This window comes from Rhinoraja longicauda, chromosome 4 (assembly GCF_053455715.1).
Source record: "Rhinoraja longicauda isolate Sanriku21f chromosome 4, sRhiLon1.1, whole genome shotgun sequence".
Classification (NCBI taxonomy): domain Eukaryota; kingdom Metazoa; phylum Chordata; class Chondrichthyes; order Rajiformes; family Arhynchobatidae; genus Rhinoraja; species Rhinoraja longicauda.
Window position 1 is genome coordinate 16,854,197 of NC_135956.1, and position 23,389 is coordinate 16,877,585.

The 23,389-nt window shown below is 42.9% G+C and overlaps 1 protein-coding gene across 2 annotated transcripts in view; it reads right to left on the reverse strand.

Annotated features, from left to right (window-relative positions):
* Positions 1–1,013: 1,013 nt before the first annotated feature.
* The window catches only part of LOC144593075 (E3 ubiquitin-protein ligase RNF31-like), a 38,500-nt gene continuing 16,124 nt past the window's right edge, over positions 1,014–23,389 (reverse strand). For both annotated transcript variants that reach the window (XM_078398508.1, XM_078398507.1), the window contains 13 exons: positions 21,523–21,738; positions 20,574–20,737; positions 19,761–19,958; positions 16,095–16,277; positions 13,386–13,484; positions 12,542–12,631; positions 11,329–11,443; positions 10,162–10,280; positions 8,279–8,392; positions 7,715–7,772; positions 6,124–6,220; positions 4,842–5,010; positions 1,014–2,641 (listed from right to left, as the gene is read on the reverse strand). In XM_078398508.1, the coding sequence (XP_078254634.1) occupies positions 2,594–2,641; positions 4,842–5,010; positions 6,124–6,220; positions 7,715–7,772; positions 8,279–8,392; positions 10,162–10,280; positions 11,329–11,443; positions 12,542–12,631; positions 13,386–13,484; positions 16,095–16,277; positions 19,761–19,958; positions 20,574–20,737; positions 21,523–21,738 (1,670 nt within the window). In that variant the 3' untranslated portion in view covers positions 1,014–2,593. The remainder of the gene's footprint in view (positions 2,642–4,841; positions 5,011–6,123; positions 6,221–7,714; positions 7,773–8,278; positions 8,393–10,161; positions 10,281–11,328; positions 11,444–12,541; positions 12,632–13,385; positions 13,485–16,094; positions 16,278–19,760; positions 19,959–20,573; positions 20,738–21,522; positions 21,739–23,389) is intronic.

Genomic DNA, 23,389 nt, shown 5'->3' on the forward strand with positions numbered 1-23,389 from the left:
ACCATGATTAAATGGTGGAGTAGACTTGATGGACAAAATGGCCTAATTCTGCTCCTATCACTTATGAACTTTTGACAATTTTTAATATTAGTTAAATTACATGTGTAAAGGTGGTCTTCTGATGCTTACATGTGAAAGGGATTATCAAGGCGGTAAAATACTCGACTTTTGAGAATTATTGGACGTGCTGTGACTATTCACTTGTAAATAATGGACACTAGTGCCCATAACGTGTACCAAGCCAGATTAACAGATGATGCACACATTGTAGCTCTGGCTATGGTATTCCTCAAAGATATGGTCTAGAATTAATAGAGCTACCAAAGGCTAATTCAAATCAAAAACACAATTCCCAATGGTTCAGTGGTACTTTATTAAAAATATACATACAAATTCAGTACCAACTGATTGAAAAACAGCACAGCTGCTTATTTTGTAGTGTTTGGTTTTATTAACACAAAAATGGGAGTTTATCTTCAGTGCCTGGGTTAGCTCCTGCTCACGTCTGGAATGAATTCTGAGCACCACACTGATGCAAAAATGTCACATTATTTCATAAAACTCCAAGAAATGTATCAGAATGTTACGCAATTAGGTGCACAGCAAGAAATTACGTTGCAGAAATAATTCATTTAGAATGTAAGAAAATAAATGCAGATGCTGGTACAAATCGAAGGTACTTAATCATAAAATGCTGGAGTAACTCAGCAGATCAGGCAGCATCTCAGGAGGAAGGAATGGGTGACGTTTCGGATCGAAACCCTTCTTCAGAGTGATGTCGGAGGCGGGACAAAGGAAGGATATAGGTGGAGACAGGAAACTAGAGGGAGAACTGGGAAGGGGGAGGGGAAGAGAGGGACAGGAACTATCTAAACTTTAGATAGTTCCTCTGTCCCTCTCTTCCCCTCCCCCTTCCCAGTTTTCCATCTTGCTTCCTGGCTCCACCTATATCCTTCCTTTGTCCCGCCCCCCTGACATCAGTCTGAAGAAGGGTCTTGCTCCGAAACGTCACCCATTCCTTCTCTCCTGAGATGCTGCCTGACCTGCTGAGTTACTCCAGCATTTTGTGAATAATTCATTTAGAAAGTGGATTTGTGTAGACTTTCATTATCTCTGAGGATACAACTTCAAATCACACGGATATAGATTCACGCAGCACAGAGAAAGGCCCTTCCACCTAATCCATGCCAATCAGCAAACATGCCATTTATACTCATCCCATTTTTTCCTCCCCACATTCCCATCCCAAATTCCACATCTCATCCCCACACAAGGGGCTATTCAGTGGCCAATTCATCTGCTTATTTTTGTGATGTGGGACGAAACTGGAGCATCCCGAGAAACTCATGAACGCACGGGGGACAACATGCAAACTTGCATACAGACAGCACTGGAACTCTACCGCTGCCCCACCGTGCTGCCTACATAGAAGTAGTGTGCACAATCTCTCCACTCAGGAAATCTCACCATACCAGATGCTAATCTGGTGAATAATTTGTGGCATTCACTTGAGTAAGGAGACAAGTTTGTGCCCAGTACCACAGGCAAGGCCTTAGATACTTGCAGTATATTCCAGCCATCAAATCTACTCCATGAAGGTCAAGATATAATTTGGCTTCCGAATTACTTGTTGCACATGAGCTGGCCAAAGAGTTAAAAAAAACATCCTGAGGTGCTGCTGGACATGTTGAGTTATGTGCCTTTTTTGGTAAACCAACATCTGTAGTCCCTTGTATTCCTCACTTTTATTCCTTGACCTATCAAAGAATGGTTTGATGTTTTCAGACAGGTAGACCTCCTTTCTCTGGGGAAGTTGAGTGACCACATTGATTCTTGACCTCATTGTCCTGCCTTTACAGTGTGATGCCCCATCATGAAAGGCTTGGATAGAGTGGATGTTTGCACTAGTGGAAGAGTCCAGGACTAAAGGCCTCAGAATTAAAGGACATTCTTTTAGGCAGGAGATGAGGAGGAATTTCTTTAGTCAAAAGGTGGTGAATCTGTGGAATTGTTTGCTACAGAAGGCTGTGGAGGCTAAGCCAGTGGATATATCTAAGGCAGAGATAGATAGATTCTTGATTAGTAAGGGTGTCAGAGGTTATGGGGAGAAGGCAGGAGAATGGAGTAAGGAGGGACAGATAGATCAGCCATAATTGAATAGCGGAGTAGACTTGATGGGCCATATGGCCTAATTCTACTCCTTTCACATGATCTTATGATCCATCATAATTATGTGGGTTCCATTCCATCTTCCACTTACTACTTAAAATTGACTCAGATCAATCCCAATACTTAAGAGAGTAGTTCCCTTGGTGAAATGTTACTTGAAGTTCTTCCACTAAGGTAGGAAAGTGCACCTTAAGGTTTGTTCAGGTAGTGAAATTTCATAGTGTAACTCTGCATAACTGCGCAAATTATCTGTATATAGTGTTGTGATTTTCACATGAGAAACCGGATTCCTTCATGGCCTACGTGAAACTGGCTCAGGTCTCCCTGCAATGTCAGTGAAGCTTTAATTTTCAGCCAAGTAAGAATTTCTCGTGCACTGTAGTAATTCCATTTCTTATAATACATTTGATTGATAGATTGTAGGTCATCCTGAATTCTTGTCGAGAACCAACTTTAGCTCATTCATTATTTTCTGTTTAAAGTAAACCACATAATATATTTGTTAGTTTCATGTTATGAAAACACATACCATCAGTATCTGTCATTACAATACCTGCCTCATATAAAAGATTTTCCCCGGTTAAATTTCTTCCTGAAACTCAATAATTTTAAAAATTGCGACCTTTTCCAACCTTCACACAATGCACATTTAAACTTATAATGTGCTTAAACTGCAACCAAATATAACAGATTTAACAAAAGTTAACTAGTTATAATATGACAATAATAAACCTAAACCTAAACTTAGGTTTAATAAGCAGGGTCAATGCATGTCTGAGTAAATCTTGCCACCACCAGAGGGCAGTAGAATAAACTTCCCAGGAGGTTATTTCCAAGATGAACTACCACGGTTAGGCGACCTTAGGTCAAATGAGACTAGCTGATGCTGGGTCAAATGCAGGCAAATGGGGCTAGCTTAGGTTGTTTTTAATGCACGCATAGAAAATAATGACCAGGCTCCTTAAAGCCTAATTTATGTCAGTATTTATGACTATTTTGTCAGCCTCTCTGACTATATTGTCAACGCTTGCTGCACCAAAGATAGACAAAAAATGCTGGAGTAACTCAGTGGGAATAGGCAACATCTCTGGAGAGGAATGGGTGACATTTCGGGTCGAGACCCTTCTTCGGACTGAGCGTCAGGGGAGAGGGTGTTAGAGATAAGGGTGTAAGAGATCAAAAGAGATGAGGATCAAGGAAAATGCAGAACAGACCATTGTTAGCTCGGGGGTGACAACAAAGCAAACAGATGGAATGTACCAAATTCCCAAAGTGCACCAAATCAGTCTGAAGCTTGACTAGTTGAGTTACTCCAGCATTTCATGTTTTACACAGTTTGTAGGAAGTACTAAATATCAGGCAGGCTTTTTTTTAGTTTAGAGATACAGCACGGAAACAGGCCCTTTGGCCCACCGAGTCCGCACCGACCAGCGAACATTAACACAAGCCAACACACACCAGGGACAATTTACACTTATACCAAGTATACAAACCCAAGCCAATTAACCTGCAAACCTGTATGTCTTTGGAGTGTGGGAGGAAACCGAAGATCTCGGCGAAAACCCACGCGTCACAGGGAGAATGTACAAACTCCGTACAGGCAGCACCTGTAGTCGGGATCAAACCTCTGGTGCGGCAAGCGCTGCAAGGCAGCAACTCTACCGCTGCGCAACCATGCCGCTCTACTAGGTATGGTCATTCATCCATCACCTCGCCTCCTAAACCTCCACGCAACAGATGGAATATCTACATTTGCCTTGGAAGAATTTCTTCATTGTAATCTTTGCATCAATGTTACAACATTACAAGACATGCTGATGGAGTTCTACCAGAATCCATCCCATGCGACAGTAAGGAATTTCAAGACCCACTTGTCACTGTTTGACATTAATATGTAGCCAGCCAATTTCTGAAATGTGTGCCCCCAGACCACCAAATCACGATAAGCTATCTTGAAAAAATACCCTCTACTTCAGCCACACTTTTCAAGAGTAATATTAAAGCTTGAACATTAAAAAAACAGAACATAGAACACTGCAGCACAATAATAGGCCCGTCGGCCCACAATGTCTGTGCTGAACATGATGCCAAGACCATCACCTGAGTATTGGAGATTATCCTCCTTAAGGCGGTGCCCATTTCATTTATCACTCACGTGTCAGTAATATTTATAAAGGAGGGAGAATTTTAAAATGGGCGGCCGGGTGGCGCAGCGGTAGAGTTGCTGCCTTACAGTGCTTGCAGTGCCAAAGTCGCAGATTCGATCCTGGCTACGGGTGCTTGTCTGTACGGAGTTTATACGTTCTCCCCGTGACCGTGTGGGTTTTCTGAGAGACCTTCGAATCCTCACACACTTCAAAGACGTACAAGTATGTAGTCGTATGTGTAGGCTTGGCGTATGTGTAAATTGTTCCTAGTGTGTGGAGGATCGTGATAATGTGCGATGATCGCTGGTCGGCACGGACTCAGTGGGCCGAAGGGCCTGTTTCCGTGCTGTATCTCTAAACTAAACTAAGCTATTCAACGTGTTCATCGTGTCTTCTATAATCAGACGTCCGGTTTAGAACGGTCTTTACCCATGTTCCAACGTACATTGGCTGGTGCAAGTTTGGATAAATTAATATTTTGATAAATAATACAACCGGGTATTTTTTAAATCTTTGTTAACTTACATATCTTAATCTTCCTATAAATTGTTCTTCCGATTCACTAAGGTTTTTATTAGGAACAGAAATATTCCAGCGCTGGAGTTCCATCAATATCTCCACCTTGCTGTACAGTACAGCTGGATCCAAATTATTTCTATTAATGAGTTCAACCAAGCGCTGTTTCAAATGGATGCTGGAATAAAGATAAGGGAGTGCTGTCAAGTAAAAGTCTTTGTATACAATTGCTAATAAATCTTCATACAAGCATTTGTTAAATTTGAATAGCAGTAATTTTTAATACCAGGGTATTTGAAGGCAGGGACAATGATAACAGTGGCAATATAGACACCTCAGTGCTTTTACTAAAAAATATAAATAGATTTTAAAAAGGAGAGATGGAATTAAAACGGAAACAGTTATAATGTAATAGAAATCGTTGTATAAACTGGTTTTCAATAGCCTTCTGAAGATTAGTATAGCTGAATGGATTTTGGAAAAAGTATCACAAAATAGAGCAATATAATTAATGGAGATTAAGGGTGGCACAGTGACCCAGCGCCACAGACCTGAGTAAAATTTTGACCTTGGTTGCTGTCTGTGTGGATTTTGCACGTTCTTCCTGTGACTGCATCGGTTTCCCAGAGACCCAGCACAGTGGTGCAACAGTAGAGTTGCTGCCTTACAGCGCAGAGACCCGGGTTCGATTCCGACTACGGACGCTATCTGTACGGAGTATTTATGTTCTCCCTGCGACGGCGTGGGCTTTCTCCAGTTGCTCCAGTTTTCTCCCACACTTTAAAGATGTATAGGTTTGTAGATTAATTAGCTTCGGTAAAATTGTAAATTGTCCCTCCTGTGTGTAGGTTAGTGTACGGGGAGATCGGTGGCCATCATGGACTCGTGGGGGGGGGGGGGGGGGGAGTGGAGTGGGGTGGGGGGGTGAAGGGCCTGTTTCCGTGCTGTCGCACTGAATCTCTAAAGTATAGTACAGTAATAACCTTAAAAGTGACTTTCTTCTGACTGACACTCTCACCCTTCCTCCTACGCCTTCAGTCACTACCTCATGATCAATCTTTTCCCACTCTCCACTCCAGGAACCCAGGCCGCTGGCTTGTTCACTTTTGTGCGTTCTACACCGGACTCCCTGGGCATGGTGGGCTACAGATCTTTGCTGCTTTGTGTCGAGAATGAAATGATATATTGGCTTCCTGACAGTGCCCATTCAACAGGAATTTCTAGGTATCGTACAATTGGCAGGCCAACATGTTTAACAAACTCATGTTCTGAGAAGCACCACTTCACGTACCTGCAGAAGCCAGAGTAGCCTTCAACTGAAGGTTGTCCACACTGCTCATCCTTCAGATATTGCAAGGATTCTCTCTGCACTGTGACATTACATTTACCTGAAAAACCAAGTGTTTACCACAAAGAAGTTTTGTAAAACACTCGCAAAAATATTTTAAGAAAATGCACAGGGTCTTTTACCCAGGGTAGGGCAATCAAGAACTTGAGGACAATAGACAATAGGTGCGGGAGTAGGCCATTCGGCCCTTCGAGCCAGCACCGCCATTCAATGTGATCATGGCTGATCATTCTCAAACAGTACCCCGTTCCCGCTTTCTCCCCATACCCCCTGACTCCGCTATCCTTAAGAGCTCTATCTAGCTCTCTCTTGAATGTATTCAGAGAATTGGCCTCCACTGCCCTCTGAGGCAGAGAATTCCACAGATTCACAACTCTCTGACTGAAAAAGTTTTTCCTCATCTCTAGGTTTAAGGTGAGAGGGGAAAGGTTTAATATAAACTTGAGGGACAACTTTTCCACTCAGAAGGTGGTGAGGATGTGGAAGAAGCTGGCAGAGAAGGTAGTTGAAACAGGTAAAAGACACTCCAGTACATGGATAGGAATGGTTTAAAGGCATATGGACCAAATGCAAGCAAATGGGACGAGCTTAGATTGGGCACCTTAGTTGGCATGAACGAGTTGGGCTGAAGGGCCTGTTCTTGTGCTTATGACTTACTGACTCTTAGAAAAAGTGATTGAATTCCATTACTAATCTCTCCCCAAAGAAGTTAATTTTACTTTTTTTTATTGTAAACATCCATAGTTTACAGGTAGAATCAGATGCTCTGGGGAGCCTAAGAGAGTGGTAGAATCTGATGGGATTTTTGACTTTAGAGATACAACATGGAAACAGGCCCTTCGGCCCACTGAGTCCATGCCGACCAGCGATCACCCCGTACACTAACACTATCCAACAACCTAGGGACAATTTACAATTTTACAGAAGCTAATTAATCTGTGCATCTTTGGAGTGTGGGAGGAAACCAGAGCACCCGAAGAAAACCTATGTGGTCACAGGGAGAAGGTATAAACTCCCTGCAGACAGCACCCACTGTCAGGATCGAACCCGGGTCTATGGCGCTGTAAGGCAGCAACTCTACCGCTGCGCCACTGGGATTGTGGGGAGAATAGTTTACAAGGAAAATTGGTGGGAGATTAAGATTGATCAACAAGATAGCAATGCTAGAAATGGCCTGCTAAATCAGATGGAATACATGGTAACATGTTTTGACAAAAAAGCAATACTTCCTCTTTCTGTGTACTTCTTCAATTCTAGGGTTAAAAATACACTAAAGAGCTGCTTCTAGGATTGGGATTAAAATAAACACTGTTCACTTCTATCAAAAAAAAAGTATGGTTTTGATATTCTGCACCTGATATGTGATGAAAGAATGCATGCATATTTAAAACAATGATCTATGCTGATCTAGATGTAATTCTATAGGAGAGCTCTGTCTTAATGTCAAAGGACACATATTAAAGGCTCACACGTGTTCATGCAAACTTAACTCCAACACATTTCATTCCTATTATTAAAAAGTCATATTTTTTACCTTCCACCTGCCCTAGGTTGTTATCTGCTATGAACTCAGTCAATGGAACATGTCCTAGCTGAAAGAAAATAAATCACATACATTAAGAAAGTAGCAAATGAAAGACAATGTATTATTAACAGAACTCCAGAGTATGATGATAACCAGAGAGCATATTGACTTGGTGCATCATGGCCTTGTTTGGCAACTTGAATACCCAGGAGCAAATAGGACTGCAGAAAGTTGTGAACACTGCCCAGTCCATCACGTTTCCTTCCCATTTGACTTCATTATTCATGTTCATAAGTGATAAGAGCAGCAAGTCATTCAATCATGGCTGATCTATCCTTCCCTCTCAACCCCATTCTTCTGCCTTCTCCCCCATAACCCCTAACACCCGTGCTAATCAAGAATCTATCTATCTCTGCCTTCAAAATATCCATTGACTTGGCCTCTACAGCCTTCCATGGCAATGAATTCCACAGATTTACCACCCTGTAAATTTAAGTCATTTAACACATAGATGTAAAATGTGTTTATATTGCATTAGGAAGAGTAAAAGTCTAGTTATTAAACATGACTCACAGTTAACAGCTCTTTCATCCGTTCCACACTCCAGTCTCTGAGGTAATAGAAACAGTTCCGGGGATGGTGAGCATGCAAACCCTTTGTAATGCAGTTATCCATGTATGAACAAGCCTGTTGTCATCAAAAGTTTAGTTTAGTTTAGAGATACAGCGTGGAAACAGGCCCTTCGGCCCACCGATTCTGCATCGATCATTAACACTATCCTAGTTATGTGTTTATATATATATACTAGACAAAGTGGACCCTTGGGCCCAAAGCTCTCCTGCATTGGTGCAGCACCCTGTCCTCCCCCCCTCCCCTCTCTCCACATACCCCCCTCCCCTCTCCCTTCTCCCCCACTCCCTCCTCCCCTCCCCTCCCCTGAATAACTTAAAAATATAACACCGATTTCAATAAAACTACTTGCATTATCACTAAAGTGACGATGGCGAGTAAGGTGGGCCTAAAATTGTCGCGTTATCGTGTACCCTTTTGACTGAAGTTCAGTCACAAACAAGATAACAAACGAGTTTTAGTATATAGATGATCTGTATGTATATATATATATATATATATATATATAGATGTAGGCAGCACGGTGGCACAGCAGTAGAGTTGCTGCCTTACAGCGAATGCAATGCCGGAGACCCGGGTTCGATCCCGACTACGGGTGCTGTCTGTACGGAGTTTGTACGTTCTCCCCGTGACCTACATGGGTTTTCTCCGAGGTCTTCAGTTTCCTCCCACACTCCAAAGACGTACAGGTATGTAGGTTAATTGGCTTGGTAAATGTAAAAGAAATTGTCCCTAGTGGGTATAGGATAGTGTTAATGTGCGGGGATCGCTGATCGTCGCGGACCTGGTGGGCCGAAAGGACCTACTTCCGCGCCGTATGTCTAAATTAAAATGTATTTGTAATTACACATTCTTCAGACTGAAAGTAAACATAGTACACTGTAAACAATACAATAAACGAGAGAAAAAAATGTGTCGTATATTACACATATAATGTGTAATATACGACACATTTTTCTCTCTCTTGTTTATTATATGGTTTACAGTGCACTATGTTTACTTTCAGTCTGAAGAAGGGTCTCGACCCGAAACGTCACCCATTCCTTCTCTCCTGAGATGCTGCCTGACCTGCTGAGTTACTCCAGCATTTTGTGAATAAATATGTTTACATATGCCGTTAGTAAGTGTGCATAGGATAGGATAGCGTCCTATCTAACAGAATAGTCAACTATATTCTGTTAGTTAATGTGTATCCTAGGCACACTAACATTATCCTAGGGACATTTTACACTCATACCAAGCCAATTAACCTACAAACCTGTACGTCCCCATGAGTGTGGGAGGAAACCGAAGATCTCAGGGGAATCCCCAAGTGATCACGGGGAGAACGTACAAACTCTGAACAGACAGCACACGAGTTCAGGATCGATCCTAGGTTCCTGACGCTGTAAAGCAGCCACTCTACCGATGTGCCACCGTGAAAAGCATGAAAAAATATCGTCATTATTCTGTCAATGATAATCTATGTATTTAATATTTCGAGATACAATGAGGAAACAGGCCCTTCGGCCCACCAAGTCCACGCTGACCACACTAGTTCTATGTGGTTCCACTGTCGTGTTCATACTTTACACACTCGGGACAATTTACAGCAGCCAATTAACCTAGAAACCCACACGTCCTTGGGATGTGGGAGGAAACCCATGGGAGGACCTGCTAACTCCACACCCGAGGTCAGGATCGAACCCAGGTCTCTGGCGCTGTGAGGCAGCAGCTCTACCAACTGCGCCACTGGGTCACCCAAAGAACATGAGATATAGATAAATACTAGATAAAAATACAAGGTATATTAAATACAAGATCCAGAAACAGCAGCAGCACCTTACCGATCCTAACTTAAAAGGTCTCCTGCAGCCACCGCAGAACTGATATTCACATTCCTGGCAATTAAAATGCATACAACCTCCTCTCGACAAGTCGAATCGAGCTGTGCAATTAGGGCACTCTGAAGGAAACACAAAATATACCATTTAGATATTACATGACATTAAATCAAAGAGCTTCTGTTTAAAAATTAATGGGTCACCAATGTGATTTTCTTTCCCCTCTCTCTCTCAGAAGATTGTGGGTCTGAGGACCTTGCTTGCTCTAAAGGTGATGGAAGCAGAAACCTTGAATGTTTTTAAGGCCGCGGTGGATGAATACTTGATCAGCAAGAGATGGGGAGGAGTGAAAGATTCTTGCAGGGAGATGATTGAGATACAAACTTGATCAGCTGTAATATAATTTCAGACAGGGCAGGGCAACTTGAGGAGCCAAATGTGGAAAGAACTGCAGATTCTACCGTTGCGCCACCGTGCCGCCTGTAGATAGTGGAAGCACAATTTGGAGCCCCAAGTGTGCCCAAAATGTGTGTATTGGTATTGGTTTATTATTATTGCCAAGTGTGCCAAGGTACAGTGAAAAGCTGTCGTTTGCGTGCTATCCAATATAATCAGATCATACCATGCACGAGTATGATCAAGCCACACATAAGTACACCAGGCATTCGACAAGGTTCCGCAAGGTAGGCTGCTCTGGAAGGTTAGATCGCATGGGATCCAAGAAGAGATAGCTCGATGGATAGAAAATCTGCTTCATGGAAGGAAGCAGAGGGTGATGGATGCTTCTCGGACTGGAGGCCGGTGAGTAGTGGCATGCCTCAGGGTTCGGGCCTGTTACTGTTTGCACCTATATCGATGAAATCACACAAAGGGTGGTGGGTGCATGGAACAAGCTGGCAGAGGAGGTAGTTGAGGCAGGAACTATTCCAACATTTAAGAAAGTTAGACAGGTACATGGATAGGACAGGTTTGGAGTTTTGGACCAAACGCGGGCAGGTGGGACTAGTGTAGCTGGGACATGTTGGCCGGTGTGGGCAATTTGGGCTGAAGGGCCTGTTTCCACATTGTATATCACTCTATGACTCCATGACTAACAGGTAATCACTACAGAGCGATAAAAAGATTAAGATGGCCTACAGTCAGCAGCTGCTGTTAAGTGCAACTAGTTACCTATTCCATTCTTCTTGAGGTAGCTGTCCAGTGCCGCAGCCTGACACTCAGGGTTATTTTGTTGCTTCCACTTCTTGAACTGTTCACAGCTGATCTCTTCATGCTGCGGCTCCCACTGTGGAAAGAAGGGGAGGTAGGTTTGCTTGATAGTTCTACACGTTCATAAGTTACAAGAGCAGAATTAGGCCATTCAGCCCATCAATTCAAGTCAAGTCAAGTCAAGTCAAGTCAATTTTATTTGTATAGCACATTTAAAAACAACCCACGTTGACCAAAGTGCTGTACATCAGTTCAGGTACTGAACGAACATACAATGGCACACAAACATAACAGCACATACATAAACAGTTCACAGCGCCCCCTCAGAGGGCCTCAAACGCTAGGGAGTAGAAATAGGTTTTGAGCCTGGACTTAAACGAGTCGATGGAGGGGGCAGTTCTGATGGGGAGAGGGATGCTGTTCCACAGTCTAGGAGCTGCAACCGCAAAAGCGCGGTCACCCCTGAGCTTAAGCCTAGACCGCGGGATAGACAGTAGCCCCAAATCGGCCGACCTGAGGGACCTGGAGATAGAGTGGTGGGTTAGAAGATTTTTGATATGGGGGGGGGGGGGGGGGGGGGGCAAGCCCATTTAGGGCTTTGTATGTGAATAGGAGGAGCTTGAAGTTGATTCTGTACCGTACTGGGAGCCAGTGGAGAGAGGCCAGGATCGGGGTGATGTGGTCCCTTTTACGGGTACCCGTCAGGAGTCTCGCTGCGGCGTTTTGGACCAACTGCAGGTGGGACAGGGATGATTGGCTGATCCCAGTGTATAGGGAGTTGCAGTAGTCTAGGCGGGAGGAAATGAATTCAACCATGGTTGATCCATCTTTCCCTCTCAACCCCATTCTCCTGCCTTCTCCACATAACCCCTGACACCCATTCTAATCATCTGTCAATCTCCGACTTAAAAATATCCATTGACTTGGCCTCCACAGCCATCTGTGGCGATGAATTCCACAGATTCACCATCCTCTGATTAAAGAAATTCCTCCTCATCTCCTTTCCAAAGGTACGTCCTTTTATTCTGAGGCTATGACCTCTGGTCCTAGACTCTCCCACTAGTGGAATCTTCCTCTCCCCATTCACTCCATCCAGGCCTTACAACATTTGATGTGTTATGTTGTGGATGAATTAAATGGAAAGACCCAAGGGCAACCCATAAAGATTACTTACAGGAATCTTACACTGGAAGCATGTGCTTTTATTACAAGAAGGACAATCCACCCTCAGCCGATCAAAATCGTGCAAAACCCCGAAGGAACACTGAAAGAAACAGTATCATATTTAACAGGGGAAGTCAGCATCCTTTCTGCTGTTTAAATGCTTAACCAATGCAACAACAAAAAAAGATATGAAGTACTGGAGTAACCTAGCAGGTCAGCCAGCATCCCTGGAGAACATGGAAGTCTCGGAGTCTGAAGAAGGGTACCAACCCAAAACATCACCTCTCCATGTTCTCCAGTGGTGCTGCCTGACCTGCTGAGTTACTCCTGCACTGTGTGTTCCATGCAGGATTCCAGCACCTGGAGTTCCTTGTGCCAACATCTTAGCTTTATCTATCTGTTTTGTTGATTGCTGAATTAGGGCATCATGGAGGTGCAGCGGTAGAGTTACTGCCTTACAGCGCCAGAGACCAGACTATGGGTGCTGTCTGTACGGAGTTTGTACGTTCTCCCCGTGACTGCGCGGGTTCTCTTCGGGTGCTCCGGTTTCCTGCCACACTCCAAAGACGTACAGGTTTGTCGGTTAATTGGCTTTGATAAATTGTCCCTAGTGTGTAGAATAATGCTAGTGTAGGGGGATTGCTGGTCGGCGCGGACTTGGTAGGCTGAAGGGCCCGTTTCCATGACGTATCTCTAAACTTAATTAAGTCTATCAATCTCAGTTTTGAATTTTTCTCCCCAGCTTCTGGTAAGATATTGAGTCTGAAACTACAAGTGTAGGTCATGAATGGTTGCTAAAATACGGCCTCTATTTTGTTTCCCGTTGTATTAAGATAACCGCAAGAAACTCTTACATGCGCACACCATCTGAAGTTTGCCATTTCCATTAGCGTTCGGTCTCGTAACTTTCTTTGAAACAGTTCATGAGTTTTTTCATCCAAAAAGTGGCGAATCTATTTGTTAAAAAAGTATAGATATTCAAAGTTGACAATTTAGTATTAAAAGATACATTGATAGAGACTTAATTATTAAAGTCAGAGAATTAAATGTCTAAAATTGGAGGGATTGGTTTCAAGGGATATGGGTCAAACATGGGCAGGTGGGACTAGTGTAGCTCGGGCTTGTTGGCCGGTGTGGGCAGGTTGGGCCGAAGGGCCTGTTTCCATGCTGTATCACTCTATGACTCTATAACATAAATCTTTAGATACGTTTGGTAGGACAGCAACACTTCACATTTTCCTTCATCCCCCAGTCAGACAGATTTTCTTTTTAATTTAAGAAACTGTTTTGAATACCTAGTAATAATCTGAATGATCTATTAATTGTTTTACAGTACATTTAAAGAAAAGTCGATCTGTATAATTCAATGCTCTGCAGCTCACAAAATGTCTGACATGTTTAAGTCAAGTGGGTTGCTTTTGGGGTAATTAAAATAAAAGTGATGCACCGGCTAAACATTACCGTACTCTAAAAAAAAATCCCAGTAACAAAAGTGGGTGTGATAACATTAATGAGTTCTGCTACTCTAAGTTTTATTAAATCTTTTGCAGTTTTTCTGGTGTGTTGTTGTCTATTGGTTAATTCACATTCTGCAACTGAGTTTCTGGTACAATCTTTCCTATGCTTCAACCTTCCCAAATTCATTGAGCACAGAAACAGGTCATTTGGCCCACCATGTCCATGCTAATCTTTATGCACATCTACACTACCCCCACTTGCTTGCGTTAGGACTGTCTCCTTCTATGCCTCGCCTATTTAAGTATGGAAACATAGAAAATAGGTGCAGGAGAAGGCCATTTGGCCCTTTGAGCCAGCACCGCCATTCATTGTGATCATGGCTGATCACCCACAATCAGTAACCCGTGCCTGCCTTCTCCCCATATCCCTTGATTCCGCTAGCCCCTAGAGCTCTATCTAACTCTCTTTTAAATTCACCTAGTGAATTGGCCTCCACTGCCTTCTGTGGCAGAGAATTCCACAAATTCCCAACTCTCTGGGTGAAAAAGTTTTTTCTCACCTCAGTTTTAAATGGCCTCCCCTTTATTCTAAGACTGTGGCCCCTGGTTCTGGACTCCCCCAACATTGGGAACATTTTTCCTGCATCTAGCTTGTCCAGTCCTTTTATAATTGTATACGTTTCTATAAGATCCTCTCTCATCCTTCTAAATTCCAGTGAATACAAGCCCTGTCTTTCCAATCTTTCTTCATATGCCAGTCCCGCCATCCCGGGGATTAACCTCGTGAACCTAAGCTGCACTGCCTCAATAGCAAGGATGTCCTTCCTCAAATTAGGAGACCAAAATTGCACACAATTCTCCAGATGTGGTCTCACCAGGGCCCTGTACAACTGCAGAAGGACCTCTTTACTTCTATACTCAAATCCTCTCGTTGTAAAGGCTAACATGCCATTAGCTTTCTTCACTTCCTGTCTAAACACCAATTAAATGTAGTGTTTGTATCCAATTCCAACAATTCTGACACCAATTCCAGATATCAAGGACTCTGGTTGTTTTATGCTCCAGATTCACAATCTGCAATCTCGTGTCTCCATATGGATGTGGATCTCTAGGTGTCTCTGTTCAACAAAATTATTTAGTGCCCTACTACACATCGCATAAATCGTACACCGATTTGTCTTTCCTAAATGCATCACTTCACACTTAAATGCCTCACTAAAATCTATGTAGACATTTACCACCACTCTCCGTTTAGCTTTACCTTTCCCACCTTAATGCTATGCCCTCAAAGACTTCCCCACAGACAAATTCTCCACTTGCCGGGTCTCATTTCCTCAGGTCAAGTATAGTCACTTCTCTAAGATAGACGCAAAATGCTGGAGTAACTCAGCAGGACAGGCAGCATCTCTGGAGAGAAGGAATGGGTGACGTTTCGGGACCCTTCTTCAGTCCCTTCTCTAGTCGGAGTATCTAACTATCGTTTCAAAAAGCTATCTAGGATGAACTTTGTATATTCTGTTCTATCTAACTAAGCCCCTTGCTCTAAGGGAATCCCAGTCAATATTGAGAAAGTTAAAATTCCACATTACAATAAACCTATTACTTGCAGACGTTGCTGAGGTTCGGTTACACATCCAATCCTCTAATTCCTGCTGACTATTGAAAGGACTATAGTATAAAAACTAGCAAAGTGATCGCCCCTCTCTAATTACTAAATTCACATCGGACCATCCCTCCAGAATATCTAAGATAGACACAAAATGCTGCAGTAACTTAGCGGGATAGGCAGCATCATTGGAGAGAAGGAATGGGTGACATTTCAGGTCGAGACCCTTCTTCAAACTGAGAGTCAGGGGAGAGGGAGACAGAGAGATATGGAGGGGCAAGGTGTGAAAACACAGATCAAAGGGGACAATGCTCAAGGAAATGTAGATTGGTACATTTTGTTAGCTGTGTTACCCTTCCACATCTCTAGGTCTCCCTTTCCCCTCACTCTCAGTCTGTGCCTTCATTCAGCTGCTCATCCTGCCCTTCACTCAATGATGTTTTCATGATTGCAATAATATAATCTCGGAATTTATTTTTCCCAGATTTTGGAATTCTAACCTGAATGTCCAGGAAATTAAAGTACTCTGTGATATCCTCTTTGTGTTTTGAGCTTTTCAGATTTGGGGTCCTGCAAATTGGGCAAACCATATTGTCAATACTTAGTTCCTTTATGACTGATGTGAAATAGTTCTTGAAACAACTTTCACAGAACGAACAGCTACAGTGGGTCATTGTGACAACCTTTAAAAAGAAAAAAAGAACAAAGACTTTAATGTATGTCATTAAAGCAATAAAACAACATTTATTTTAAGGTAAATTACTTAAGATAAGCTACTGTGAAACAGGACTCAAGATGTAATATCTAATTCCTGAAATATTATGAGACTGCATTTACGAGAACGTACATGAAACAATATTAATTCACCAACATTCAAGAGACAAACAAAAGGAGTTTATTAGTTTAGCTTTTGTTGCAAGCTATCTATTCAGCAGAAAGACAATACATGATTACAATCGAGCCATTTACAGTGCAGAGATGCACGATAAGGGATTAACGTTTAGTGCGAGGTAAACGCCAGCAAAGTCCGATCAAGGATAGTCCGAGGGTAAGAAATGGTGCTGTAGGAGTAGACATTTAATAGCGTGGGGTGATTGTAATATTAGATGTAAATAGTCGCCTGGGTTGGGCGCCATCTTGAAAGCATGAGTTCCATAATTCGAAGATGACTAATTCTAATCTCAGTGACTGCATTTCCTAAACATTATTGATAGTTGGAAATGAATATCAATGCTGGCCAACAGCTTTTTTGAAATTCTGAGTAGTTTAGTTTAGTTTAGGGGTACAGCATGAAGACGCACTTTTTGGCCTATTGAGTCCATGGTGACCAACGATCACTTATACACTAAGTCTATCTTACAATCTAGGGTCAAGCAGATTAATATCTGACTGGCAGACACAAAATGCTGGAGTACTAGCATCTCTGGATAGAAGGAATGGGTGACGTTTAGGGTCAAGACCCTTCTTCAGACAGTCAGGGGAGAGGGAGACATAGAGATATGGAAGGGTAAGGTGTGAAAACACAGATCAAAGGGGATGGTGCTCAAGGAAATGTAGAATGGTACATTTTGTTAGCTGTGTTTTCACACGTTCCCCTTCCACATCTCTATGTCTCCCTCTCCCCGCGCTCTCAGTCAATATCTGAATGGTGTCAGATTAGGAGAAGGGGAGGTGCAACAAGACCTGGGCGTCCTTGTACATCAGTCACTGAAAGAAAGCATGCAGGTACAGCAGGCAATGAGGAAAGCTAATGGCCTGTTGGCCTTCATTGCGAGAGGATTTGAGTTTAGGAATAAGGAGGTCCTATTGCAGTTGTACAGGGCACTGGTGAGACCACACCTGGAGTATTGTGTGCAGTTTTGGTCTCCCAATTTGAGGGAGGACATTCTTGCTGTTGAGGGAGTGCAGCATAGGTTCACTAGGTTAATTCCTGGGATGGCGGTACTGGCATAGGATGAAAGAATGGATCAACTGGGCTTATATTCACTGGAATTTAGAAGGATGAGAGGGGATCTAATTGAAACATATAGAATTCTTAAGGGATTAGACAGGCGAGATGCAGGAAAAATGTTCCCGATGTTGGGGGAGTCCAGAACCAGGGGTCACAGTGTAAGAAAAAGAGGTAGGCCATTTAGGACTGAGAAGAGGATTCAGACAGTCTGAAGAAGGCTCTCGACCCGAAATGTCACCCATTCCTTCTCTCGAGAGATGCTGCATTTTGTGTCTATCTTCGGTTTAAATCAGCATCTGCAGTTCCTACACTTCAGGTTAGCTTTTATACAAATACGTTCTCATGCTTTTATACAAATACGTTGTCATGTCAATGTATTATCATCATTATATTTCATGTATTATTTAGACCATGTCTATCAACCACAGATGAGATCCGTACTAATAATAAGCACTGATGTTTGCAGCTTAAAATGAGTACTTTGCCATTTCGATACAATACTGAACAATGTATCCAATGAGAGCAGAAGAGATACTCTACTTAGACTTCATATCAATGCCATTATTTTAAGGCTGCCTGTCAGAGAAGGTAATTATATCAATTTGTTTGACCATTGGATAATGCAGCATGGGGGAGTATCTTGTCATAGAATAGTCAAGGCCTCATGTCCAACAATGTGCTGAGTTAAAGTTCAGTTTAGTTTATTGTTACGTGTACCAAGGTTGAGTGAAAACCTTTTGTTGCGTGCTAACCAGTCAGCAGAAAGACATGATTACAATCGAGCCATTTGCAGTGTCTGAACAAGGATAGTTAGGAGGTCACCAAAGAGGTAGATAGCAGTTCAGCACTGCTCTCTGGTTGTGGTAGGATGATTCAGTTGCCTGATAACAGCTGGGGAAAAACTGAACCTGAATCTGGAGGAGTACTTCTATATATTTTGCCCGATTGGAGAGGGGAGATGAGGGACTGGCCAGGATGCGACTCGTCCTTGATTATGCTGCTGGCCTTGCCAAGGCAGCGTGAGGTATAAATGGAGTCAATAGAAGGGAGGATGGTTTGCGGTAAATAAATGAGATAAAAGCCAGACAATGAGTGATTTGAAATGGGCGATCTCCTAATTTGGGACAGTGTGGAATTTAGTTTTGTTTACTTTAGAGATACAGCGCGGAAACAGACCATTCGGCCCACTGAGTCCACACCGACCAGAGATCCCCGCAAATTAACACTATCCTACACACTTTAGGGAAAATCTACAAATTTACCAAGCCAATTAGCGTACAAACCTGTACGTCTTTGGAGTGTGGGAGGAAACCAGAGCACCCGGAGAAAACCTATGCGGTCACGGGGAGAACGTACAACCTCTAAACAGACAGCACCCATAATCAGGGTCAAATCCGGGGCTCTTGCGCTTTAAGGCAGCAACTCTACCACAGTGCCACCCTCAAACTTGTTGCACAGTTCAGAATTCGGAGTTCTAGCCCTTTCTGTTCACTATATTTATTTCTGTTCTGGAGAAAGACACAGGGAAGCCTGTCATTTAGATAATCCCAGATTGTTGGGGAGAATCAGTAACCTAGTGAGAAATAAAATCTGGATTTGGATAGACTGTAGAAATGGGCCCAATGGCCTTCTGAATCAACGTGTGAAGAAATGGACAGATGAAGGGCAAAGAAGGTGTGTCAGATAAAGGTGAGATAAAGAAAGTTTAAGATCTGCGTTAAGGAGCAGACAGAGCATGCAGGTCTCCCAGGTGGTTTAGTTAGGCCGACAAAATGGAATCATTTAAAACGTTATAAATTTAACGAAAATTTCTAGCATTGTGTTTGATGAACTGGCTGCATATTTTTTATTTAGTTTCGTTTATTATTGTCACGTGTACCACAGTACAGTGAAAAACATTTTTTATTGGGTGCTATCCAGTCAGCGAAATGACGATACATGATTACAATCGAGTCGTTCACTGTGTACAGATACAGGAGGAGGGGGAATAACGTTTAGTGCATGATAAAGTCCAGGAAAGTCCAGATGTGGCAAAGGATTTTTTTTCTGCCAATGTCATAAAAAAACAATGATAGAAACTAAATATTATGATTCCGTTCTTCATTTGACAAGTGTGCTGCTCAGGTCATGGAATTTGTAAAGGCTAGTGTACTTTATTTCAGTTAAAGGACAGACCTGAACAGCAGAGACAAAGATAACACACGTTATACCTTACCCTGCTAAACGATACGTGTTCACTGCAAATGGGGCACTCGTGAGCGAGATACCGCAAAGCTGATTCATAATTTAATCCCGACTGCACAACCTCCATCACGTCCTCTACACTGAAATTCTGGTCGTCCGTGCTCAGTAGACGCAGAAATAGGTCTGATTTTTCCTTTGTAGAATCAGCGGCATTCGATGGCAATCCTTGCTGTGAATTGGGGGAAAAATGGACATCTCTGTGATTAAGATAAAAATTCTGTCGCATAATGCTTTATACTAATGTGCTCCTCCATATTGCATCTAAAAGCAGGTAGACACGAAATGCTGGAGTAACTCAGCGGGTCAGGCAGCAGCTCTGGAGAGAAGGAATGGGCGACGTTTCGGGTTGAGACTCTTCTTCAGACTTGCATCTAAAAGCAGCACGGTGGCGCAGCGGTAGAGTTGCTGCCTTACAGCACCAGAGACCCGGGTACAAACCTGATTATGGGTGCTGTCGGTACTGAGTATGCACATTTTCCCCGTGACCACATGAGTTTTGTCCGAGATTTTCGGTTTCCTCCCACACTCCAAAGACGCACAAGTTTGTAGGTTTTATCGGCTTGCTATAAATGTAAATTTTCCTAGTGTGTGGAGGATAGTGTTAATGTGCGGGATTCGCTGGTTGGTGCGGACTCGTGGGCCAAAGGCCCTATTTTCGCGCTGAATCTCTAAACTAAACTAAATTAAACTAAAAGGCAGTAAATTGGTGCTAAAAACACACTAAGGGAAACTATAATACTAGATCGCACATGCCAGTACATAAATATCTAATAATGTTACCTACCCAATTATGGTGGTCATGTGTAATATCCACAGTGGAAATGTTGTTACCAGTGTCATTTTCAGCAGAAACTCCATTTTTTTCATTATGAAACTTTAGATGTATTGGGTAGATTTTATTATTATGAGTGAATAAATGTTGTTCCTGTTGGACAAGTCTTTCTGCAACTGAATATAAATGTTTCATTATATCAAAAAGGAAATAACATTTTACAAATTGAATAAAAATGGAAATAATTCTTGCATATTTTGTTTAACCTTGCAAACATTAAATCTGCATGCAAATGTAACATGGTTAATAATGTGGATGAGTACACATTACTGTTTTGAAAAGCATTCCAATATCTAAACTGAACTTAAGAGTCATAGAGTCATATAGTCTTACAACATGCAAACAGGCACATCGGCCGAACTTGCCTACACCGGCCAATATGTCCCATCTATATTAGTCCCACCTGCCTGCATTTGGCCCATATCCCCCTAAACCTGCCCTATCCATGTACCTGCCTAAATGTTTATTAAACATTGCGATAGTACCTGTCTCCGGCAGCTCGTTCAATACACCCATCACCCCTTGCGTAAACAGGTCACCCGAGATTCCTATTAAATCTTTCTCCCTTCATCTTAAACCTATGTCCTCTGGTTCTTGATACATCTACTCTGGGCAAGATGCTGTGCGTCTACCCGATCTATTCCTCTCATGATTTTCACACATGGTCACACGTTATAGGAGTAGAATTAGGCCATTCGGTCCATCGATTCTAGTCCGTCATTCAATCAAGGCTGATCTCTGCCACCTAATCCCAATTTCCTACGTTCTCCCCGTAACCCTTGACACCCGTTCTAATCAAGAACGTGTCTATCTCTGCCTTAAAAACATCTACTGACTTGGCCTCCAAGGCCCTCTATGGCAATGAGTTCCACAATTTGTGACACTTCAAAACTTATCTTACCTTTGGCTTCGGCAAAAGTGATAATGGCAGATGCTGGAATCGTGCCTGGATACTGAAGATGAGCAATTTCACCACCACCGTTCCTAAAGCTTTGGAAAAATATGGTCAGCTTGTCTTTCATCCTGTGCTCTGGTAAATCAGTAGGAATGTTGAGCACCATCACTCTCTGCTTGACCTTGTGCAAACTTGTCCTCTGAGCATCAAGTGAAGTCGAATCTGATTCAATACCAATGGAAGAAATTGTAAAAACAGAAACATTGTCAGGAAATAAAATACAGGATGTTTCCACCGGTGGGAGAGTCCAGGACTAGAGGTTATAGCTTCACAGTTAAAGGACATTCTTTTAGGGAAGGAGATGAGGATATATTTCTATCGTCAGAGGGTGGTGAATCTGTGGAATTCTTTGCCACGGGCGGCTGTGGAGCCCAAATCAGTGGATATTTTTAAAGCAGAGATAAATAGATATTTGATTAGTACGTGTGTCAGAGGTTATGGGGAGAAGGCACGGGGATGGGGTTAGGAGGGAGAGATAGATCAGCCATGATTGAATGGCAGAGTAGACGATGGGTCAAATGGCCTAATTCTACTCCTATCACTTGATCACATTGAATGGCGGTGCTGGCTCGAAGGGCCGAATGGCCTACTCCTGCACCTATTGTCTATTGTCTTATGACCTAACATGGAGATTTAAAACTGCATATCACAGTCTTATCATACTGGACAGTGGTGCAGCGGTAGTGTTGCTGCCTTACAGCGCCAGAGACTTGGGTTTGATCCTGACTACGGGTGCTGTCTGTACGCAGTTTGTACGTTTTTCCCGTGACCGCTTAGTTTTCTCCGGGTGCTCCGGTTTCCTCCCATATTCCCAAGACGTGGGGGTTTGTCGGTTAATTGGCTTCTATAAATTCCCCCTAGGGTGTAGGATGCGAAACAGGGATAACATAGAACTAGTGTGTAAGAAGGAATGCCTGCATTATGAGCAACATTACTCTTGCATGCCATGTGGGCTCAGCATTCAAGTCTCTCTTGCACAAGGATGATGCCAGAGATATTTTAACACAGTACACAGAAGCTCGAAGGTATTACAAAATGCTGGAGTAACTCAGCAGGTCAGGCAGCATCTTGGAGAGAAGGAATGGGATGCATCCAAGATGCTGCCTGACCTGCTGAGTTATTCTAGCATTTTGTGACACCTTCGATTTGTACCAGCATCTGCAGTTATTTTCGTACACAGAAGCTCTATACATTTAGCGATCACTTTAACATGCATTGTCTAACAAGCAGCACAATGAACCTTCTTTTGATTAAGTTTAATTTAGTTTAGTTTTAGTTCAGAGACACAGCACGGAAACAGGCCCTTCGGCCCACCGAGTCTGCGGCGACCAGCGATCCCCGCACACTAACAATATCCTACACACTAGGGACAATTTGCAATAATACCAAGCCAATTAACCTACAAACCCGTACATCTCTGCACCTGTACGTTCTTCTATCCAATGAGATCTCCCAGACCACAAAGTAATCTGGGTGGAAATATACCACCAAGGGCGACCATGATGGTGCAGTGGTAGAGCTGCTGCCTTACAGCGCTTGCAACGCCGGAGACCCGGGTTCAATCCCGACTACGGGGGCAGGCTGTAGGGAGTTTGTACGTTCTTCCCGTGACCGTGTGGGTTTTCTCCGAGATCTTCGGTTTCCTCCCACACTCCAAAGACATACAGGTCTGTAGGTTAATTGGCTTGGTCTATGCGTAAAAATTGTCCCTAGTGGGTATGTAGGATAGTGTTAATGTGCGGGGATCGCTGGTCGGTGTGGACCCAGTGGGCCGAAGGGCCTGTTTCCGCGCTGTATATAACATATAACAATA